Source organism: Ovis canadensis, chromosome 12, assembly GCF_042477335.2.
Source record: "Ovis canadensis isolate MfBH-ARS-UI-01 breed Bighorn chromosome 12, ARS-UI_OviCan_v2, whole genome shotgun sequence".
In the NCBI taxonomy this organism is placed as follows: domain Eukaryota; kingdom Metazoa; phylum Chordata; class Mammalia; order Artiodactyla; family Bovidae; genus Ovis; species Ovis canadensis.
Window position 1 is genome coordinate 90,109,588 of NC_091256.1, and position 20,150 is coordinate 90,129,737.

Below are 20,150 nucleotides of genomic sequence, written 5' to 3' on the forward strand. Positions count from 1 at the left end.
AAGCAGAGACATTGCTTTGCCAACAAAGGTCCGTCTAGTCAAGGCTATGGTTTTTCCAGTGGTCGTGTATGGATGTGAGAGTTGGACTGTGAAGAAGGCTGAGTGCCAAAGAATTGATGCTTTTGAATTGTGGTGTTGGAGAAGACTCTTGAGAGTCCCTTGGACTGCAAGGAGATCCAACCAGTCCATTCTGAAGGAGATTAGTCCTGGGTGGTCTTTAGAAGGACTGATGCTAAAGCTGAAACTCCAATCCTTTGGCCACCTGATGCGGAGAGCTGACTCATTTGAAAAGACCCTGATGCTGGGAGGGATTGGGGGCAGGAGGAGAAGGGGACAACAGAGGATGAGATGGCTGGATGGCATCACCAACTCGATAGACATGAGTTTGGGTGAACTCCGTGAGTTGGTGATGGACAGGGAGGCCTGACATGCTGCAATCCATGGGGTCGCAAAGAGTCAGACACGACTGAGCAACTGAACTGAACTGAACTGGTGGCTCAGATGGTAAAGCATCTGTCTGCAATGCAGGAGACCTGGGTTCGATCCCTGGGTTGGGAAGATCCCCTGAAGAAGGAAATGGCAACCCACTCCAGTATTCTTGCCTGGAAAATCCCATGGACGGCGGAGCCTGGTAGGCTACTGTCCATGGGGTCGCAGAGAGTCATGCACGACTGAGTGACTTCACTTTCACTTTCCAACATCTTACAGGTTTGTTATTCTCAAGTCCTGCCGTAGCCACTGTTCGTGTGCTTTTAAGTGGCTTCCAGGATACGTTCAATTAATTTCAGTTAACATCTTTTTCAGTTTTACATTATACATTTTACACTTCATGAACAGAAAATTTAAAACACATGGAAGTCTTAGAAGGAAATGCCAAGTTTTGCTTAAGTCTGTAGTTGCTGCCAAAGGAAGACTGAGTGACTTTGAGCAAGTGACCTCTTCAGATTATAGCTTCTCAATCTCCACAGTTCTTTACAAAACTAAAAATATTTTCATTATAATAACAGGTTTTAAAAAAGTTTATGCCTTGTGAAACTTTCTATTGCACAGAAAATATTATCTATAAGACATCAGCTTGCTAAATAATCCAGTGAAATACATATGCTTCAAAATCAAGGCAGTTTTTTTTAAAAGTTCTACTCTTTTTTTGGCTTCACAGACTTTTAGGCATTTGATATTTGACATGTGTGATCCAACTAAATCTTGAAATATATGATCTTTAATATTGACACAATACTTGCTTAAGTAAAATGAGGTTACAGTTAATAACTCATTTAATGTCCACTAACAATACTGTTCAGCTTATTCAGTAAGTGGCAACGCAGTTAGACTGCACATCAAAGCATTTGCTATCATATAGGAGCACTGCAGTATTTAAGCCATGTATCATCTTGAGAACTAATATCATTCTATGCATCAATAAAAACAAATTAAAAACACCAAGTTTTAAAATCTTACCGTTTGCTTTCTCTGCCCATTTTCACCTTTACAAACAAGAAGGTCATGAATTCTTTCATTGTAGACTTCGAAGAAGCTCATCTCAAGGTGGTAGCTGGCCTAGCAGAGACAGAAACAGAGCCAACAGCTTAGCTGAAAGTCCTTGCGCTCCTTGCACCTCAGATCTCTTACGGCTCTAGGGTCCCCATGCAAGGCCTTCCCAGGTGGCTCAGTGGTAAAGAACCCACCTGCCAAGGCAGGAGACCAGAGACCCGGGTTTGATCCCTGGGTGGGGAAGATCCCCTGGAGGAGGAAACAGCAACCCCACTCCATTACTCTTGCCTGGAGAATCCCACGGACAGAGGAGCCTGGTGGGCTACAGTCCATGGGGTCGCAAAGAGTGGGGCATGACTGAGCAACTTAGCAGGCAGCATGCACCCACACATCTCCATATAAAGAACTCTTACAATCCAACCACAGAAGGACAATCAATCAGTTAAAAAACAGGCATTTCTCCAAAGCAGATGCACAGCCAACAGGCACAAGGAAAGGTCCCCAACAGCGCAGGTCAGCAGGGAGAGCGGGTCAGAGCACGGTGAGAAACCACTCCACACCCGCGAGGACGGCTGCAACCGAGCAAACAGAAAGCAGCGAAGCTGGTGAGAGCTGGAATCGGACCCCGGGGCTGCGGGTGGGAATGTAAGAGGGTCCAGGTGTCGTGGAAAACGGCTGGCAGCTCCTCAAAGGGTTCTGCATAGACTTACTATATAACCCAGCAATTTCACATCTACCCAAACGAATTACAAATAAATTAAAATTACTCATAAAAATTGTACACCAATATTCATAGCAGCACTGGATAGTGCGTTGGCCAAAAAGTTCCCTTGGGTTTTCCATCAGATAGTATGAATGAACTTTTTGGCCAACCCAATAACCGAAAGATAAAAACAGCCTAAGTGTCCATCAGCAGATGAATGGATAAAGAACACGCCGTGTATACACACAATGGAATACTACTGAGCCACAAGGAGGACCGAGAGTCGATACCTGCTGTACCCACATGAACCTCAGGCTGCAGGCACACATTTACAGGAGATGTCCAGAACTGTAGGGAACTTACAAACTCCCAGACTACCCTCCCAACCAACCGAATCAGGATCTCCAGCAGCTTTTCAGCAAGTAAACACACACACACGCACGCGTGCACACACGCGCACGACTGCCTCTTGACACGTTCCTGGGAGCTCTTATCATCGAGCAAACATGGGAAAAACTAGTCTTGCAGGCTGCCTGCAGACGGCTGACCACAGGTGGGACTGGGTGAGGGCATGGGCCCCTGGCACCGGGGCGGGACGGGGCGGGCGCGAGCGGCTGGGGCCGCCCCTGGGCTGAGTGTGCAGGCCGCTCCCCAGCCTCCTGTTGCTGCCGGCACAACACTGACCCTGCTGTCCTCTGGGAGGTGCGAGGCCCCCGACTGCAGACACGCCTGACGGGGCAGGGCCACCGCACACGTCCCACCACCCGCACAGGTGGTAGAGCCGAGGAAGCGGAGAAGCCGGCGGGAAAGCCCCTCCATCTCTGCCCACCGGGAGGAACAGCCCGCGTCTGAACCTGCTCCCCCTCTGGCCCCAGGGGACAGGGCCAGAGCATGCCGTCTGCGGAGTCGGCCTCAGTGGCCTCAGCTCTGACTTTAACGCGGTCCGCCTGTTCTCTACTCGAATACGAAGGCTTACAGAGACCGTGAGAACATACCTCTTCCGTTTGTTTTTTGGCTATTTCAGCAAAAAGATCTTCACAAAATCTTGGAATTATTCCTGGTTCTTCACTAAAGCCCATCATCCTAGAAAATACATTTATGAGTTGGGAGGAGTAAAACTAATTAGGTTTTAAAATTCTTTGAGGGGAAAGTAAACCTGAATTTCCTCTTCTATAAAGTGGGCTAAGTAAGAACTATCTAATTCAGAGCCTTCCAGCACAGGGCCTGGAATACAGTAAGAACTCGATAAACGTTAGCTGCTGTTAAAACTCAAGTATCTCCTCCCAGGACGGGTAGTAGAGCCAGACCACTGATGAGATGACTTGCTCGTGATTCTCACAACAGGGCTTCCAAAATAACCCGAGCTTCAGTTTACACAGTAGATAGAATTTACAGTGAAACGGGGCCGATGATGCCGACAAGGTAAACAGTATCTGACGATAAAAAGCAGCCCAGAGATAAAGCAGCTTGCAGAACGGCAGTGTGAAATGGGTGAGACTTGAGCCCAGAGCAGCAGTTTCAAAAAGACATTCCATCAAACTGCTGTTCTCACAAAAGACACAAATGCTTCAGGATGGTTGGATTCACAACACAACTCACGTGTATGACTTTCCAGAGCCAGTCTGGCCATACGCGAACAGACAGGTGTTGAAGCCTTGGAAGGCCTGTCCTAGCAGCGGGGCCGCCAGCGCCTGGTACACGGCCATCTGGCTCGCAAAGCGCGGGTGGCGCTCGTCCACGGACCAAAAGCAAAGATCATAGGCAAAGCTGTACACCTGTCGCGTGCCAGGGTGCTCCACAGCGATTTCCTCCCCATCCAGGAAGACCGCCTGAGGCGCGCCTTCTCTCTTCTCCCTTTCAAAAGAAGTGCAGGTATTGTCATTGCAATTATTGTGAGTATTATTTCCACAGAATATAAAGACTTCAGACTACAGTAGAACGTTCCTCCAGGGCAAGACGGCTCTTTAGTTTTATGTGGAACATGCAGAGCAGCACACATCATAATAGCGGGTTTCCAAAATCTATCTCCCCAGCTCCAGTGCCACTGCTCAAAGGGAAAATGGAATTCCAGGTTTCTTGTCCAGAAAATTCCCCTACTTGTATAGGATTTTCCATCTTCTTCCCTTTCCTCTTAAGTTCTCCCTTGTCTCATCCCGTCCGCTAAAATCTACCTGTACCTGTAGTTCTAACTGGAAATGTATTCGAAAACAACATAAAGAATTTCTGGAGGTACGAATCTATACAAAGCTGGCAAGAAACAAAAGCACAGTTTCAACAAACTCAGTTAGATACAAGTTTGAATTGAAGTGTCTTTGGGATACAAGGTACGTTTCTGTGACTCCAAAGGTCCTTCCTGCTTTAAAGCATCTCCCTTAAAACTCTGACTCTTTGCATCCCCTCTGCTTCTATCTCAGACTCAGGAGGAAATCTTTTTGCCCTAAGCTGCAGAAAAGCACGAGTCCTTGTCTGGCCACACAATTCTTTTTGCCGCCAACTCTGCTTAGATGTGGAGGAGGCAGTGGCAACCCACTCCAGTACTTACCTGGAAAATCCCATGGACAGAGGAGCCTGGTAGGCTGCAGTCCATGGGGTCGTGAAGAGTCGGACACGACTGAGCGACTTCACTTTCATTTTTCACTTTCATGCATTGGAGGGGAAATGGCAACCCACTCCAGTGTTCTTGACTGGAGAATCGCAGGGACGGCAGAGCCTGGTAGGCCACTGTCTATGGGGTCGCACAGAGTCGGACACGACTTAAGCAACTTAGCAGTAGCAGCAGCAGCTGCTTAGACGAGAATGCACTGTGGAATCCACCCTTCTCGTCCTCCCAGTGGCCCTGCTGCAGGCTGCTCTGGGGCCCACGCTCCGTCCCTCTAGGGCCGCCACCTGTGCGGGCTGTCCCACTGCTTCTCTGCCCTGAGCAGTCCTGAGGCTCTCCCTGAGTTCTCTCCCCTCATCACTCACCCACATTCTCACTAAAAGGCTCAACGCCCTATGGAATCCGCCCCAACTGCTGGCCACGCAGGTTCAGGCCAGGGGCCTGCCCACACTGCAGTCATCACACATGTGTAAAGCGTCGGTTCAGTCACACTGGACTCTTCGCTGCAGCTGCCAGGCCCCTCCGTCCATGGGATTCTCCAGGCAAGAATACTGGAGTGGGTTGCCTTGCCCCGCTCCAGGGGACCTTCCCGATCTAGGGATCGAAACTGTGTCTCCCGTGTGTCCTGCGTTGGCAGGTGGATTCTTTACTGCTGAGCCACCTGGGAAGCCGCAGGGTCACCATACCCTCCTCCAACTCACTTAGATCCAAACAGACTTAAAAAAAAACTACTGACTCTGTGAAGTCTTCACAGTTGTCCTCAAAGCATTTAAAGATAATCAGATGCTACGGTCACACCAGGCGAGTCTGTCCGTTCTCGCCCACAGGCACTCATGGGGAGATTTTTTGCGGTCAAAGTCAAACCTCACAGATCAGTGTGTGTACAACCACACGTCATAGATGATACAGCAGTAACCACCACCCTGGAAAGGGTTTTGGAAGGACCTGTGGGGAACGAGCAACCAGCTGTTGCTCTTTTTAAGGGAAAAGGTAGAAGACACCACCATCTATGACAGATTTGAAAGCAGGCTCTGCCTTAGGGACTGACGTCAGTCAGACGTTTAAAACAGATATATCTGGAGAAACTTCCATTTGCAAAATATGGTGGTTTTGATTTTTTTGTTTTACAGCCAATCATCGAAAATATCCACATACTACCACCGAACCGGGAAGTTCCATCTATAAAAAGGCAGTGCCAGCCAGCATGAACACGCACCAACACGCAGAGCAGGTTGGCCTCGGATAAAAAGCGGGTCACGTACCGGCTGCTGAAAGGCCTGACTCTGACCGCCACTGTCACTTGGCTGCTCTCCACCTTCAGGGGCCCTGTTTCTGCAGAGGTTTTCTGAAGTGCGGTTTCTTCCTCAAGAAGGAATGTATTTTCCCGTGACCTTTCCCTCTGACTTGCAAGAAGAGAGCTCTGAGGCGTCTGTTTAACTTGCAGGGTGGGCCTCTTGCTTCTCAGAACCAAGGCAGCGGGGCTCGGAGGCTGCAGGACGCCACGCCTAGGTGTTGACCTGGGCTCTGAAATACACTTGAAGGGTGTCCTTTTCTCTAAGCTTTCAAATCTACGTGGAAGTTTCGTGGCTTCCTTCTCAGCACCCCTGTGATGCGAGGCCCCTGCTCCTGACTCTCTGGTCTCCAACCTGCTCTCAGTGGGCCTAACTGCCACGCACGGTGTGCGAACAGCTTCAGTCTGACTCTGGGAACCGGTGGGTGCTCGCTCACGTAGGGACTTAAGGGCAACGTTCTCACCCACCCCACTGAGGGCAGAACGCGTCGCTGCGCATTTTCCATCAGCCTTCATTTCAGGGTCTTTGGGGTCTGGAGTTAAAGGCACAGAAGGTGCAACAGGCAAGTCTTTATCACTGCTTACAGCTTTTACACTTATACCAGTTTCTGGTGAAGGCCGACTATTTTCTGTCCTGCCGCCCACGTCCTGCATTCCTTTCCACTTTCCCATGCAATCTGTCTTAGTCCGACGCTGTAATGCAAGGCATGTTTCTGCTGTTTTCGCACCAGCGTCTCCCGACTCACGACCAAGCAAAGAGGGTTCCTTGCTCCTGGTCGCTCTCCTCTGAAGTGTCAACCTCCCCACAGGGTTAGGAAGGAGGCGTGTGTCTTCTGTTTTCTTACAGGCAGAAATAACGTAAGTGCTGTTGATGTCTCTGACTTTACTTGCAGATCTCAGTAACGGATCATCATTTTCACACTCTGACGAGTCTGACCTCGGATGCAGCTTCAGCTTGCTGCCCTGGGGGAGGACACTCAGGGATGACGTCTTTGTGGAAGGAACACCAAGGAGATCTCTGTCGTTTCTGCTGTGTGCGGTGGAGGCTGACATGGTGGCAGAAGGTTATTTTTAAGAAGAATGTTGCTGAAGAAATGCTAAGCTCTTCTTTAGACATTCATTTGACTTCCGGCCATTTCTTATGCAACAGTTTCCAAAATTATCTGCTAAAATGAAATAAATAAAATTTAAACTGCGCAGATTACAAACAGGCTTTAAAAACACAAGGACCTTCCATGGGAAAGTGACTTCTCAGGGGCATATATTAGGTCATGATCTCCACTGAGATATCGTTCCCAGGCAGCTTCGGACAAATCTCTGACCTCAAAGACCGTACAGTCATTGCTCAACAAACATGTGCTAAGATCCCATGAGGTGCCAGGCCCTCTGGTGGATACTATGAATTTCAAAGACAAAACTCTGCTTTCATTTCCTTAGTCTAGAAAGAATGCACAGATAAAGACTGCATCAGGTCAAATGTGCCAGGTGACTTAAAAAGATGTAAAAAGCACATGTCAAAGTATAAGAATAGTCAATGAGCACATGAAATGATGCTCATCAGGGAAGAGCAAGTCAAACTATAATGAGATGCCACACCATACCCATTAGGATGGAAACTATCAAAAAAAAAAAAAAAGCAGAAAACAAGTATGGACCAGAACATGGAGAAACGGGTAAGCTCGTAGACTGTTGCTGGGAATGTAAAATGGTACAACCACTGTGAAAAACAGAAGGGATGGCCTCAAAAAATTAAAATTAGCATATACTAAGTCGCTTCAGTTGTGTCCGACTCTTTGTGACCCCAGGGACTATTGTCCACCAGACTCCGCTGTCTGTGGGATTGTCCAGGCAAGAATACTGACTGGAGAGGGTTGCCATGCTGTCCTCCAGGGGATCTTCCCGAGCCAGGGATCGAGTCCACCCCTCTTACGTCTCCTGCGTTGGCAGGCAGGTTCTTCACTAGTGCCACCAAATTAGCATATGATCTAGCAATTCCACCTCCGGGTATACACCAGAAAGGATTGAGAGCAGGGTCTCAAATGAAGGGATATCGGCCTACCCGTGTTCACAGCAGCATCATTCATAACAGAGAAAGTGGGGAAGCAACTCGAATGTCCACTGACCAATGAACGGCCTACCAAAACGTGGTATATCCATACAATGGAAAATTATTCAGCCTTAAAAAGGAGAGAAATTCTGCAAGATGCTACAATATTGGTGAACCTTGAGGACATTATATTAAGTGAAATAAACCAGTCCCCAAAAGACAAATAATACATGATACCACTTATATCAAGTACTTATAGTAGTTAAAATCAGCAGCAGAAAGTATAATGGTGGTGGCTAGGGAAGGGAGCACAGAGAGTTATTATTTAATAGATGCAGAATTTCAGACTGACCAGATAACTAGAGTTACGGGGTAGATGGCAGTGATGACCATGTATTTAAGGATGTACATGTGCATTTAAAAATGGTTAAAATGAATAAATGCTAGAAAAGAGAACATGTCAGCAGAGATTTTTTTAAGTGCCCCCAGTTTGGGGGGCAGCGAGGGGGACTAACAGACACCCCAGCACCAAAGTTAAAGACCAGAGTAAAGCATTTCTGCAGGTGCTGAATGCACTCGACATGCAAGAACGCCTCGGGGAGATGAGCCTGAGAGGTGTCACAAGGCAGCTCATACCCAAATAAGTACCAGAGACAATAAATACAAGCACTGTAAAGTAATCGCTTGTGTTGAGAAAACTTAGGCAAGATCAGTTAAGTATTCAGCCTGCCCTCTAGCAGTCAGACAACAAAGTTGACAGGAATGTAAGCAAATACGTGTCAACAATATCTATCCAGTAGTCACGGAGAAGGCAGCGGCACCCCACTCCAGTACTCTTGCCTGGAAAATCCCATGGGCGGAGGAGCCTGGTAGGCTGCAGTCCATGGGGTCGCAGAGAGTGGGACACGACTGAGCGACTTAGCAGCAGCAGCAGCAGCAGTCATGTTTAGAAGAAAAGAGAACAGCAGACACAGCTGAGGTCTGACTTCCCGTCAACGCTGCATCCAACTGGTTATACTGACGTGAACAAGTCTTTAAATTTGCATGTCTGATTCTAACTTGCAAAATGACATCTGATGAAACTATTTCATTGTGAAGGCAAAGAAAGGAACCCTCATTTAAAACAGAGTGAGGGGTGGGAGTGCAGGGTATCTGAACAGGAGCTCTCATGTTTTATCCCTTGCTATATTCACAGACTCTACAGGAAGAAGCTACTTCACATCCCAGGGCAAAGAGGAAGAAAAGGTTTCATCCTCACCCAGCAACGGCCCAGTCAATGAAAAACTAGCAGCTCAGCCACTAGGAGGCCATCACCACCCAGGCTGTCCCTCTCCTCTGACCGGCTGTCATTGAATTCCCTCCTTTTCTCCACACAGGCAGGCCTCATCTGGCTTAGGGGCTTCCCTTTGTTGCCCCTTCTGCATTTTTGTTACAAACTGAATGTTTGTAGCAACCATGTGTCAACAAGTCAGTGCCATTTTCCCAAGTGAGCATCTGCTCTCTTCAGGTCTGCGTCCCAGCTCTGGAAATTCCCACACTTTAAACATTTCCATTAGATGCTACTGGTCAAGGCGATCTGTGGCCAGTGGAATTGATGTTAGTAGGAGGACTCCTGAAGGTTCTGATGATGGTTACCGTTCTTACCAACCAAGTATTCTAAATGAAGGCATGTACATTGTTCTTTAGACATAATACTACTGCACACGTAACAGGCTACCACATAGGACCATATAGGATCCTACCATATAGGATTCTTCAATGAAACAAAACGTTCAGGAGACTGGCGGCGCGGTCCCCCTGAGCGCACACAATCTGGGAGGCGGAACCAGCTGCCCCTCTCCTGGGGCTGGTCCCCACTTGAAGCTCGCCGTGAGTTGCAGCTCTCTGCTGCTCCCACAGAGACTCGTCCTGCTAATACAGCAACTAACCGTCGTATTTTTAAAATCAACCCCAGAGATCATGACTCTGGAGGCACAAAACAACAGAGGTTCATTTTTAAGTAACCTGTGCAAGTTCTAAATCATTAACAATCATGCCAGGATCGAAGCATCTCCCACCACCTTCTAACTAAAAGCAGGCAATCTTTTAGTTAAAGATTTCCTGATACGGAAGTAAATACAGAAACGAGAAGAAACCGAGGACTTGACCCGCAGCTGAAAACCGGCTGCTATTTACAAGGAGCACGACAGCTCGGGGTCTGAGGAGGGGCGGGGGTACGCCCCGGGACACTGGAGGGAAGGGGTGCCCAGACCCCGGGGTGGGCTCTCAGCGGCCACCCCGCCGCCCGGCGGCCACGCGCCCGGAAGACGCCCTCCGAGGGGTCCGCGGCGGGGAGGGCGCGGCCCGATCCCGCCCCTGGCCCTCCCGGGAGAACCCCGGCCCGCCCCCCTTGGAGACCCTCGCACCCGTCCCCGGGGACCCCCGGCCCTCCCGGACTCCCGAGCTGTCCACCCACCCCACCCTCGCCCGCACCGACGCGCCGCGCCCGGACCACAGCCCCCACCTCGCAGGCTCCTGGCCTCCTCGCGCCGCTCACGCCTCCGCTGCCGCCCCGCGGTTTGAATACGCGCCCCGCCCTCTGATTGGCTGCCGGGCGCCGCGCACGCACGTCTTCCCGGAAACGCGCGCGCATCTCCTAGGCAACGGCCCCGCCCCCTGGGTTGGGCGCGCCGCGCAGGGACGCGGGCGGCCGGGGCTCGGACTGCGGGCGGGGGGCGCGCTCGAGGGGGCGGGGGCGCGGACTTCGAGCGGCGGGGGCGCGCTAGGGAGGGAGCGGGGGCGCGCTCGGGGTGCTTGGCAGAGGACGAGAACGTTGATGCCCTTGTCCAGCCCCGGAGCAAAATGAGCACCATCCGTCCGCGTCGCCCCCGGACCTCTCTGTGCAGAAATAACTGCGTGCCCCCTCGGTAGCCACAGCCATTCACGGTTTTCTAGGATTTCGGGTGCAAAGCCTAGTGATAGGAAGTGCGCTGAATGTCTTAGATGGAAGTTTTTCATTTAATCCTGAATACCTTACCAGGTAAATATTAACATGATCCCCCAGTTTACCAATGAGGGGCTGAAGTTTACAATTAAACTTGTGAAAAATTAGACAACTAGCTGGCGGTGCAACTAGAATTACAAGCCCACCTCGTGATATACAACTCAGTTTCTAGAAATATCCTAATAAGGTTTTGAAGCACGAAAAAATAAGTATACTTGCTGAAAATTAACCAGATGAACGAGACGAACTCTAGTCGAAAAGATATTTTAAAGTAACTTTTTTAAATAGCGAAAAGTGCAGGTAAAGAAATTGGATTCAGCGGGATAGAAAGAGAAATTAGAAGGGACTCTGAATGCATAGAAAAATTGAATGTATAATAAAATGCTCGTTCTAAAACTCTCTCTAAAAATCATTCTAAAATTTATTGAAATTAAGTTATAGAGCAACCATCAGAAAAAAAGAATGTAGTATTTATCAGGTCTATGGGAAAATAATCAAGTCTAGAGAGCAAAAGAAGCTATGGCAAAGGAGAAGACCGACAAACACAAATACATAAAAATTCTAAACTCATACATAGTTCACAATAATGAAAATAAAATGTAGTAAACTACAAAAATACATTAAATATGACAGAAGATATAAAGATACCTTTCAACATTACAAGTAAAAAAAGTTTATAAGTAGAAACGGATAGTTCAGTTCAGTTCAGTTGCTCAGTCATGTCCAACTCTTTGTGACCCCATGAACCACAACATGCCAGGCCTCCCTGTCCATTGCCAAATCCTGGAGCTTGCTCAAACTCATGTCCATTGAGTGGGTGATGCCATCCAACAATCTCATCCTCTGTCATCCCATTCTCCTCCTGCCTTCAATCTTTCCCAGCATCAGGGTCTTTTCCAATGAGTCTGTTCTTCACATCTGGCCAAAGTATTGGAGTTTCAGCTTCAGCATCAGTCCTTCCAATGAACACCCAGGACTGATCCCCTTTAGAATGGACTAATTGGATCTTCTTGCAGTCCAAGGGACTCTCAAGAGTCTTCTCCAACACCACAGTTCAAAAGCATCAATTCTTTGGCACTCAGCTTTCCTCATAGTCCAACTCTCACATCCATACATGACTACTGGAAAAACCATAGCCTTGACTAGACGGACCTTTGTTGACTATGTAATGTCTCTGCTTTTTAATATGCTGTCTAGGTTGGTCACAACTTTCCTTCCAAGGAGTAAGTATCTTTTAATTTCATGAACGTAATCACCACCTGCAGTGATTTTGGAGCCCCCCAAAATAAAGTCTGACACTGTTTCCACTGTTTCCCCATCTATTTGCCATGAAGTGACAGGACCAGATCCCATGATCTTAGTTTTCTGAATGTTGAGCTTTAAGCCAACTTTTTCACTCTCCTCTTTCACTATTTACTTAACAAGTATTTATTAAGCTTCTTTCACATGTCAGACCTTAGACTAAGCAGTAGGGGTAGGAGTGAGTGGGTGTGGACCCTCCTCTCAAGCAGCTTACCAATTTCTGTCTCTAGAAATGTGCACTTTTAATTCTGATGCAAAAATCACTGGTACTGAAATTTTAAAACTTTTTTTACACTTATACCTAAATTTTTTTTTTTTTTACAGTTGCATTTAATGACTGGGTTTTTTTTTTAAATATGGAACGCTTCACGAATTTGCCTGTCATCCTTGCGCAGGGGCCATGCTAATCTCTGTATCGTTCCAATTTTAGTATATGTGCTGCCAAAGGGAGCACTAATGACTGGGTTTTACAGTTTATTTTTATCTGAATTATTTTTGTGTGTACAGCCACTCACTTCTATCCCTACCGCTTAGTGTAAGGTCTGACATGTAAAAGAAGTAAATACCAGACCCCTCTAGAAAGCAATATGATCATTTATAGAAGGAAACATAAAGAGATTCATATTCTTTGCCCTAGTTACTGCACTACAAAAATTTATTCTTAGAAAATGTTTCAGTAGAAACCAAATAGTCTGTGGGCCCCAAACATAAAAACTCTCCATGGCTTACCATGAAAGCATGCATTAAATGATTAAAAATAAGGGGGAAAAATAATAAATTATATTAGAACAATTAAAGTCATTAAAGTTACAATGCCAAATTAACTAGCAGACAGTGCATGGCCTAAGGGCCTGCTTCCTCCCCAGACTGTGAGCACAGGATGGAGCAGGGCTTTGTCTGTGTCCCCCTGGGCCCCCCGTGCCTGGCACAGAGCACCTTCACAGGACATGCTTTCTGGACACACTGCCCTCTTCTCCTTCTTGCTCTGCATGGAGCTCCTGATTTAAGTCCAACTATGGGAACAATCCTCAACAGAATCAAGGGCCCCCTCTGAGCCAGCTCCAGGTTATGCAAGAGGGATTTCGGTCTTTTATTTATTACACTGAGATGGTGCTCCTCTCTTCGGATCCTGCCCACAGCTCGCCTGCAGGGAAAGTCACTTCTGGGGACCTCCGCTTCTGCATCTGGGAATTGCAGATGCAAATGCCACCTACCTGAGAGTCACGTGAGGATTAAATTAGATTATGCACGCAAAGTGCTTAGTGTGGAGCTGGGTACAGGATTATGCTCTACAAATGTAAGCTACTAAATTGCATTGCCTGAAAACATCCTCCAAAACGCTGCAAAGCCCTGGCCAGTGCTGACGAACTGCGATCATGCATGCTCAGGCTGTCTGCTACAATGAGGACACATTTTACTTTACGAAGGTTAAGGATTATGGCTTAATCCCTAGAAATAACCGCAAGATGGAATAGCTCATTCCTTTGTGCTGGACTCACTGGACTCTATTAAAACTCAGGAGAGAGCAATGAAAAACCATCTCCAAGGGGAAGCAGAACTAATCTCCATTTTGCTCTAATATGATTAACATTTTTTAGAACTTCGGATCTTCTATGCTTTTTGATGGAAGACAAGAAAAAGGAGTCTATACACCTGAAACTAACATGGTGTTGTAAATCAACTATACTTCATTAAAAATAATAATATTGAACTAAAAATAAAAAGGAGTCTAGAAAATGCAGATGTGACCACACAAGGTTCAAGGGTGAGCAGCCCTCAGGCACCGAACTTCATCTCAAGCCCTGGGGCCTCTAGTCTAGACTTTGCGTACACGTCATCTCCTCCAACATCCATACATGTGGCCTCAGAGCACTGCTCCCTCCCCCCGTTCAGGCAGACGAAATATTTCCTCACTATGACACAGCTGCTGGTTAAAAGGCCCTGTAGTTCAAACCTGTCTTCAGCTTTGACTCATTAAAATAATAGCTCCTCCAGGAATCTAAAGTCATACAATCTGCTTGCCACTTCGATCACTTTACTTCTCTATCCCTTGGCTTCTGGGCCTGTAAAAGGAGGAGATGTCAATAATGACTAGAAAAACCAAACCAAACCATGTAAGAGAAATTTTTAGAAACAGATGGCACATGACTGTAAATTTTAATTGATGCATTTTGCTTTATTGATGACACCAAAGCCTTTGACAGCATGGATCACAACAGACTGGAAGATTCTTTAAAAATTCTTAAAAAGATGGCAGTACCAGATGACCTGACCTGCCTCCTGAGAAATCTGTATACAGGTCAAGAAGCAACAGTTAGAACTGGACGTGGAACAACAGACTGGTTCCAAATAGCGAAAGGAGTACATCAAGGCTGTATATTGTCACCCTGCTTATTCAACTTATATGCAGAGTACATCATGAGAAACGCTGGGCTGGAGGAAGCACAAGCTGGAATCAAGATTGCTGGGAGAAATATCAAGAACCTCAGCTATGCAGATGACACCACCCTTATGGCAGAAAGTGAAGAAGAACTAAAGAGCCTCTTGATGAAAGTGAAAGAGGAAAGTGAAAAAGTTGGCTTAAAACTCAACATTCAGAAAACTTAAATCATGGCATCTAGTCCCATCACTTCATGGGAAATAGATGGGGAAACAGTGGCTGACTTTATTTTTCTGGGCTCCAAAATCACTGCAGATGGTGACTGCAGCCATGAAATTAAAAGACACTTACTCCTTGGAAAAAAAGCTATGACCAACCTAGACAGCATATTAAAAAGCAGAGACATTACTTTGCCAACAAAGGTCATAGTTAAAGCTATGGTTTTTTCAGTGGTCATGTGTGGATGTGAGAGTTGGACTGTGAAGAAAGCTGAGCGCCGAAGAATTGATGCTTTTGAACTGTGGTGTTGGAGAAGACTCTTGAGAGTCCCTTGGACTGCAAGAAGATCCAACTAGCCCATCCTAAAGGAGATTAGTCCTGAATATTCATTGGAAGGACTGATGCTGAAGCTGAAACTCCAGTACTTTGGCCACATGTGAAGAACCAACATTGGAAAAGACCTTGATGCTGGGAAAGATTGAAAGCAGGAGGAGAAGGGGACGACAGAGGATGAGATGGTTGGATGGCATCACCGACTCAATAGACATGAATCTGAGCAAGCTCCAGGAGTTGGTGATGGACAGCGAGGCCTGGCCTGCTGCAGTCCATGGGATCGCAGTCAGACGTGACTGAGACTGAACTGAACTTCTTTAATCCACCAGAGGGAGACAAACCAAAAGAAAACGTGTAGAAATTGTTCAGAAGTGAAGCGAGCACATTCAAAGACTTCTATTATGTTAGGATAAAGAAAACTGATGAACTCATGCTAATCAGTGGTCGTAGCACATAAATCTATCTAAATTTATCCAAACTCATAATTTTTAAATTATTAAAATAAGGGTATGTTATCTGGCTGTACAAAAAAAGAAAAACAACACCCACAGGTGTTTGTATTTGGTTGCATTTTAGGCTCCGTGATAAAAAAAGAAGAAAGTGCAACAGGACTATGGGAATTAATTTTAACGCCCAGAAGAGCAGTGGAGGAAAAGTGGTCAGAGCTGAGCTCCATCACCGCTCAGTGGAGGGACCCGAGGCAGGCCTCCCTCTATAGTTCCCTCACCTCTGAATCCGATTTCTGGATTAAATTATCCAGTGAGAGTGAAAGTCGCTCAGTCGTGTCAGACTCTCTGCGAGCCCACGGACGGTGGCCCTCCAGGCTCCTCTGTCCATGGAATTCTCTAGGCAAGAGTACTGGAGTGGGTAGCCGTCCCCTTCTCAAGGGAACTTTCCCAACCCAGGGATTGAACCCAGGTCTCCTGTGTTGCAGACAGATTCTTTACTGTCTGAGCCACGAGGGAAGTCCCTAAATTGTCCAATAAGCCAGCAACTCCTAAGTCCCTTCTTTATGTGAGGTGTGTCCGTTGTCTCACTGAATCTCCCCCCTATAAGGGTGGTGCTGTGGTCACATTGCCGCTGTTTTGCTCACGAGGAAACTGAGTTTCCAGGCAACCAGACGGTCTGCCTGGTAGTATTGGCCTCTTTAAGTCACAGAGCCACGTTCAGAACTCAGGGAATGGGGCTTCCTCCCCGGTGCCCTGCAGGGCTCCCCTGAACTGCTGTTTTTACAAAGATTCTTTCTGAGTCCCACATTTCTGTGACACTGTGATAAGCACAGGAGTTAAACAAACTTGAGGGTGGTTTGAATCCCATGGATGGAGGAGCCTGGCGGGCTACGGTCCATGGGGTCGCAAAGAGTCGGACACGACTGAGCGACTTCACTTTCACTTTCAAGGGTGGTTTTAAATCTGTCATATTTTGTATTTTCTCTCTAAATTCTGCTACACATTAAAACGAGAGTCTTAGAAGCAGGCACATCACAGGCTTGTGTTTGGATGCAGCTGATGAAATCTTTATTATCTACTCAGCGACATCAGCGAAATACATTTAGCCAGGATTTTTAAAAAGAAACAATTACATTAAGCAAGTAATCCTTTTTTTAATAGAAAAAGAAAAGGACTCAGGGATTAGTCAATGTTCCAGACACTCTTTTCTCTTTGAATGGTTTGCTGGTTTCATTCCAGAGAAGATTAGTAAGATTTAGAACCGTTGGCAACCCCAAAGCCTACGGGGTAACCTAATTCTACATAAAGGGAGCTCTGGGACTCACTTACGAAGAATGTTTCTGTTCTTTTTTTTAAAAAAAAAAAAAAGGCTGAGCTTGACCTTCGATCAGGTGTCTTCTCCCCACAGTGGTTTGCCAACATGGCCCAAGGTCATTTCTGACATCTTGTTAAAAACGCTGCTGACGCTTCCGAGTAGAATTGGAACTGTTTTTCTAAAGTGAGGAATGAAAGAGTTTGCTGTCACGTCACTTTCAACAAGTTTAAAAACATGGTCTCAGTAGGAATGTTGAATTTGTATAAATCATTCAGCTCTCCATCTTAAGCCCCAAGTAGTTTACACTCACATAGCATCCACTGGTAAATTGAAGATACAGAATTGTCTAAACGGACACAAAGTGAGTTTGTGTGTTCACATTAATCAGTCTTCTCAGTTAAAAAACAGCTTAAAAAAGATTGTGCCAAGTGACTGCTTGCCTTACTTGTGGCTTTCAGAGGGCAGCTGCCAAATGACAGGCCACCTGGAAAGCAAGAATTATCCATCACAGCCTTGCAGTGGGAGAAAGGCATGCTCACCAGCCTTGCACCTTCATGAATAATTCCACACCCGTCCACAGGCCTTTGCTCGTTTGCAGAAGGCTTAATTTTTTCTTTTCTCTTAGACCACAGTCTGTTCTCTGACTCACTCAGGGCAGAAAAAAAAGAAATCCGCCACCAGAAAGAATTCTGCATTTCTTTTTCAGATCCAATGGTCCGGATGCAACAGAGAGTGTCGTGTCTGTTTGGATTAATGTTTCTCAGCTCTGGCAGCGCGGGGATGAATAAGGGTGATGTTCTCTGTTCTGTGATGACAGTGTTCCCCCATGCCGTGATGGGGTTTGTGTGCACTTTATGGGTTTAAGTCACATGAAATGACATGAAACAATGCCCAAAGAACCAGTCTTCTCCACTGCCCTTTATTTCTCCCAGCTGTGTGTCTCCAGTATTACTAATTAAATCGCCACCATTCACTGGCCCCAAACATCCACTCCAGACAACAACATCAGGCCTGAGCACTCTGACTTTATCTTCCTGAGAAAAGAAAGCGAAAACAAACTTCTGACTGATCAGTTTGCTCCGTCTCCTGAATTTAATAAGGGGAATGAAGTCTGCAGGCCTAGAAATCTGTTCCACTATGTGAATGCTGAAAGCAGGGCTGTCCAATATAATGAGAATTGTGAATCGGAAAGCAGAGACGTGCCTGCTGTCCAGAGGTTCAGACACCATGCTCCTAATACAGAGGTCCTGCCTTCAACCCGTGGTCGGGGAACTAAGACTCCGCATGCTACAGGGCATGGCCCAAAGAAGTTTAAATCTCAGAGCAGCCATAGTAAGAAAAAAAAAAGAAAAGGGTAATTCTTTTAAGAATATATTTTATTTAACCCAACATAGCAGAAATGCCATTTCAATACGTAATTAACCTAAAACTCTTAATTGAGGCATAGGTGATTTACAATATTATATAATTGTGTGCAACGTAATTGTACATGCAGTGTGATCCACAACATAGTGATTCACTTTTTAAAGAGCACACTCCATTTATAACTGTTATAAAATATTGGTTACATCCCCTGTGTGTAATACACCCTTGTAGCTTATTTATTTTTCGCATAGTCGTTTGACCTCTTAATCCCTCACCCCTGTTATGACCCGCCCCCCTCCCTCCCTCTACTGGTAACCATCGGTTTGTTCTCTGCATCTGCGGGTCTGTTTCCTTTGTGTTATGTTCGCTATTTGGTTGTACTTTTTAGATCGCACGTGGAAGTGCCGCCGTTCATTCCCCTTGTCTTTCCGTATGGCCTCCGTCTTTTCCTGTCTGACTTGGCAGTCCCTTCCCAGGCCGGCTATGCTGCAGATGGCAGAATTCCGTTCTTTTTACGGCTGAGCAATATTCCATCGTACGTATACATATATATACCTCATGGGCTTCTTTACCCATTTATCCGTTGACAGACAATATCGAAATGATTAGTGAGGGATTCTATGTTCTCAGACATCCAAGTGCGTATCCTGCGCTTACAGGACCGGCCACACCCTCAGCGCCCAAGAGCCACCGTATTGGACGGGGCGGGGTAGAAGCGCCCTCTCTCTCACTGCACGCAGAGATAAGAGAGCAGGACCTTACGATGCGGGTTCGGAATCAGTCATGGGATAACGGCATTCTAGCTGGACGAAGGGGGCGCAGTCCTTCATCTCCGAGCTCTGGCCGCACACCCCATGGCCTCTCTCTTCATATGTCTGGGCTTTAACTGGTCCTGCTGATGGCAGGTCTGTAGTTTGAGGCTGTTTCTGATTTCACGAAGTTGTAGCCTGCTCGCAGCTCATATGTATCTGACTCTGCTCAATCAACGCGAATTTCAAAATTCATTCCATGTGCTTTTTCTCGGTTCAAATCCCTGGCTTTCTCCCTGCAATTAATTTAGGAACTCTGCTGCAAAATTACACGGCAGAAAGAAGAACCAAGTCAGCAAAAGAGGGAGGAAACCAATGGGAGGAATCGCCGGGACCCGTCTTTGAAACTCGCGACACGTGAGCCAAAAGGGAGAGATTCTCTCTGTGCCCAGCTGGGGAAGAGGGTGGAATGCCTTTGAGAAATACTACACCAGGTTCAGAGCTGCAGGCCAAGCCCTGCTCATTTCTCCTGCTGCTCTGTAACATAAGACTCCGTTTCTGAGTAGCTGCGAGCCCAGCTTCGCACCCCAGATTCTAAATGAGACCTGAGAGGCAATGGTACCTTGAGGACCCAGGACACCTCTGGCCTGGAGGGAAGCCCTGTGGGCAGCTAGACTCTGGGTGATGTTATGATCTTGCCCCCGGCTCCTTCCTCACCAAGCTCAGCGGTCTCCTCGTTAAAGCTCCATTTAAATGTATTAAGGGTTCTTCTCCAACCCCTGACCTTCCAGCGCTGAGACTGAATTCCATTAGCCCAGTTTCTGCCATTTCCCTGAGCTGGCGGCGTCTTTAGTAATCTGGCCCTTTCCTGGAACGTGGCACCTGACACTCCTTCCTCACCTTCCTCCCCGAGGACACGATGGG

At 46.9% G+C, this 20,150-nt stretch overlaps 1 protein-coding gene and 1 non-coding gene across 3 annotated transcripts in view; both read right to left on the reverse strand.

Moving 5' to 3' along the window:
• Positions 1-11,099, reverse strand: part of KIF14 (kinesin family member 14) — a 42,779-nt gene extending 31,680 nt beyond the window's left edge. Inside the window, exons 1-5 of one of the 2 annotated variants that reach the window (XM_069544988.1) lie at positions 10,635-11,099; positions 6,056-7,247; positions 3,794-4,048; positions 3,190-3,277; positions 1,459-1,557 (exon numbers count right to left, since the gene is read on the reverse strand). In XM_069544988.1, coding sequence (XP_069401089.1) covers positions 1,459-1,557; positions 3,190-3,277; positions 3,794-4,048; positions 6,056-7,137 — 1,524 coding nt within the window. In that variant the 5' untranslated portion in view covers positions 7,138-7,247; positions 10,635-11,099. Of the gene's footprint in view, positions 1-1,458; positions 1,558-3,189; positions 3,278-3,793; positions 4,049-6,055; positions 7,251-10,634 lie in introns of both variants that reach the window. The other variant, XM_069544987.1, reaches the window with a different exon arrangement.
• Positions 11,100-12,766: 1,667 nt separating this feature from the next.
• Positions 12,767-12,870, reverse strand: LOC138416737 (U6 spliceosomal RNA). The gene has a single exon (XR_011247851.1). It is a non-coding gene; the product is annotated as a U6 spliceosomal RNA (small nuclear RNA).
• Between the last annotated feature and the right edge of the window lie 7,280 nt (positions 12,871-20,150).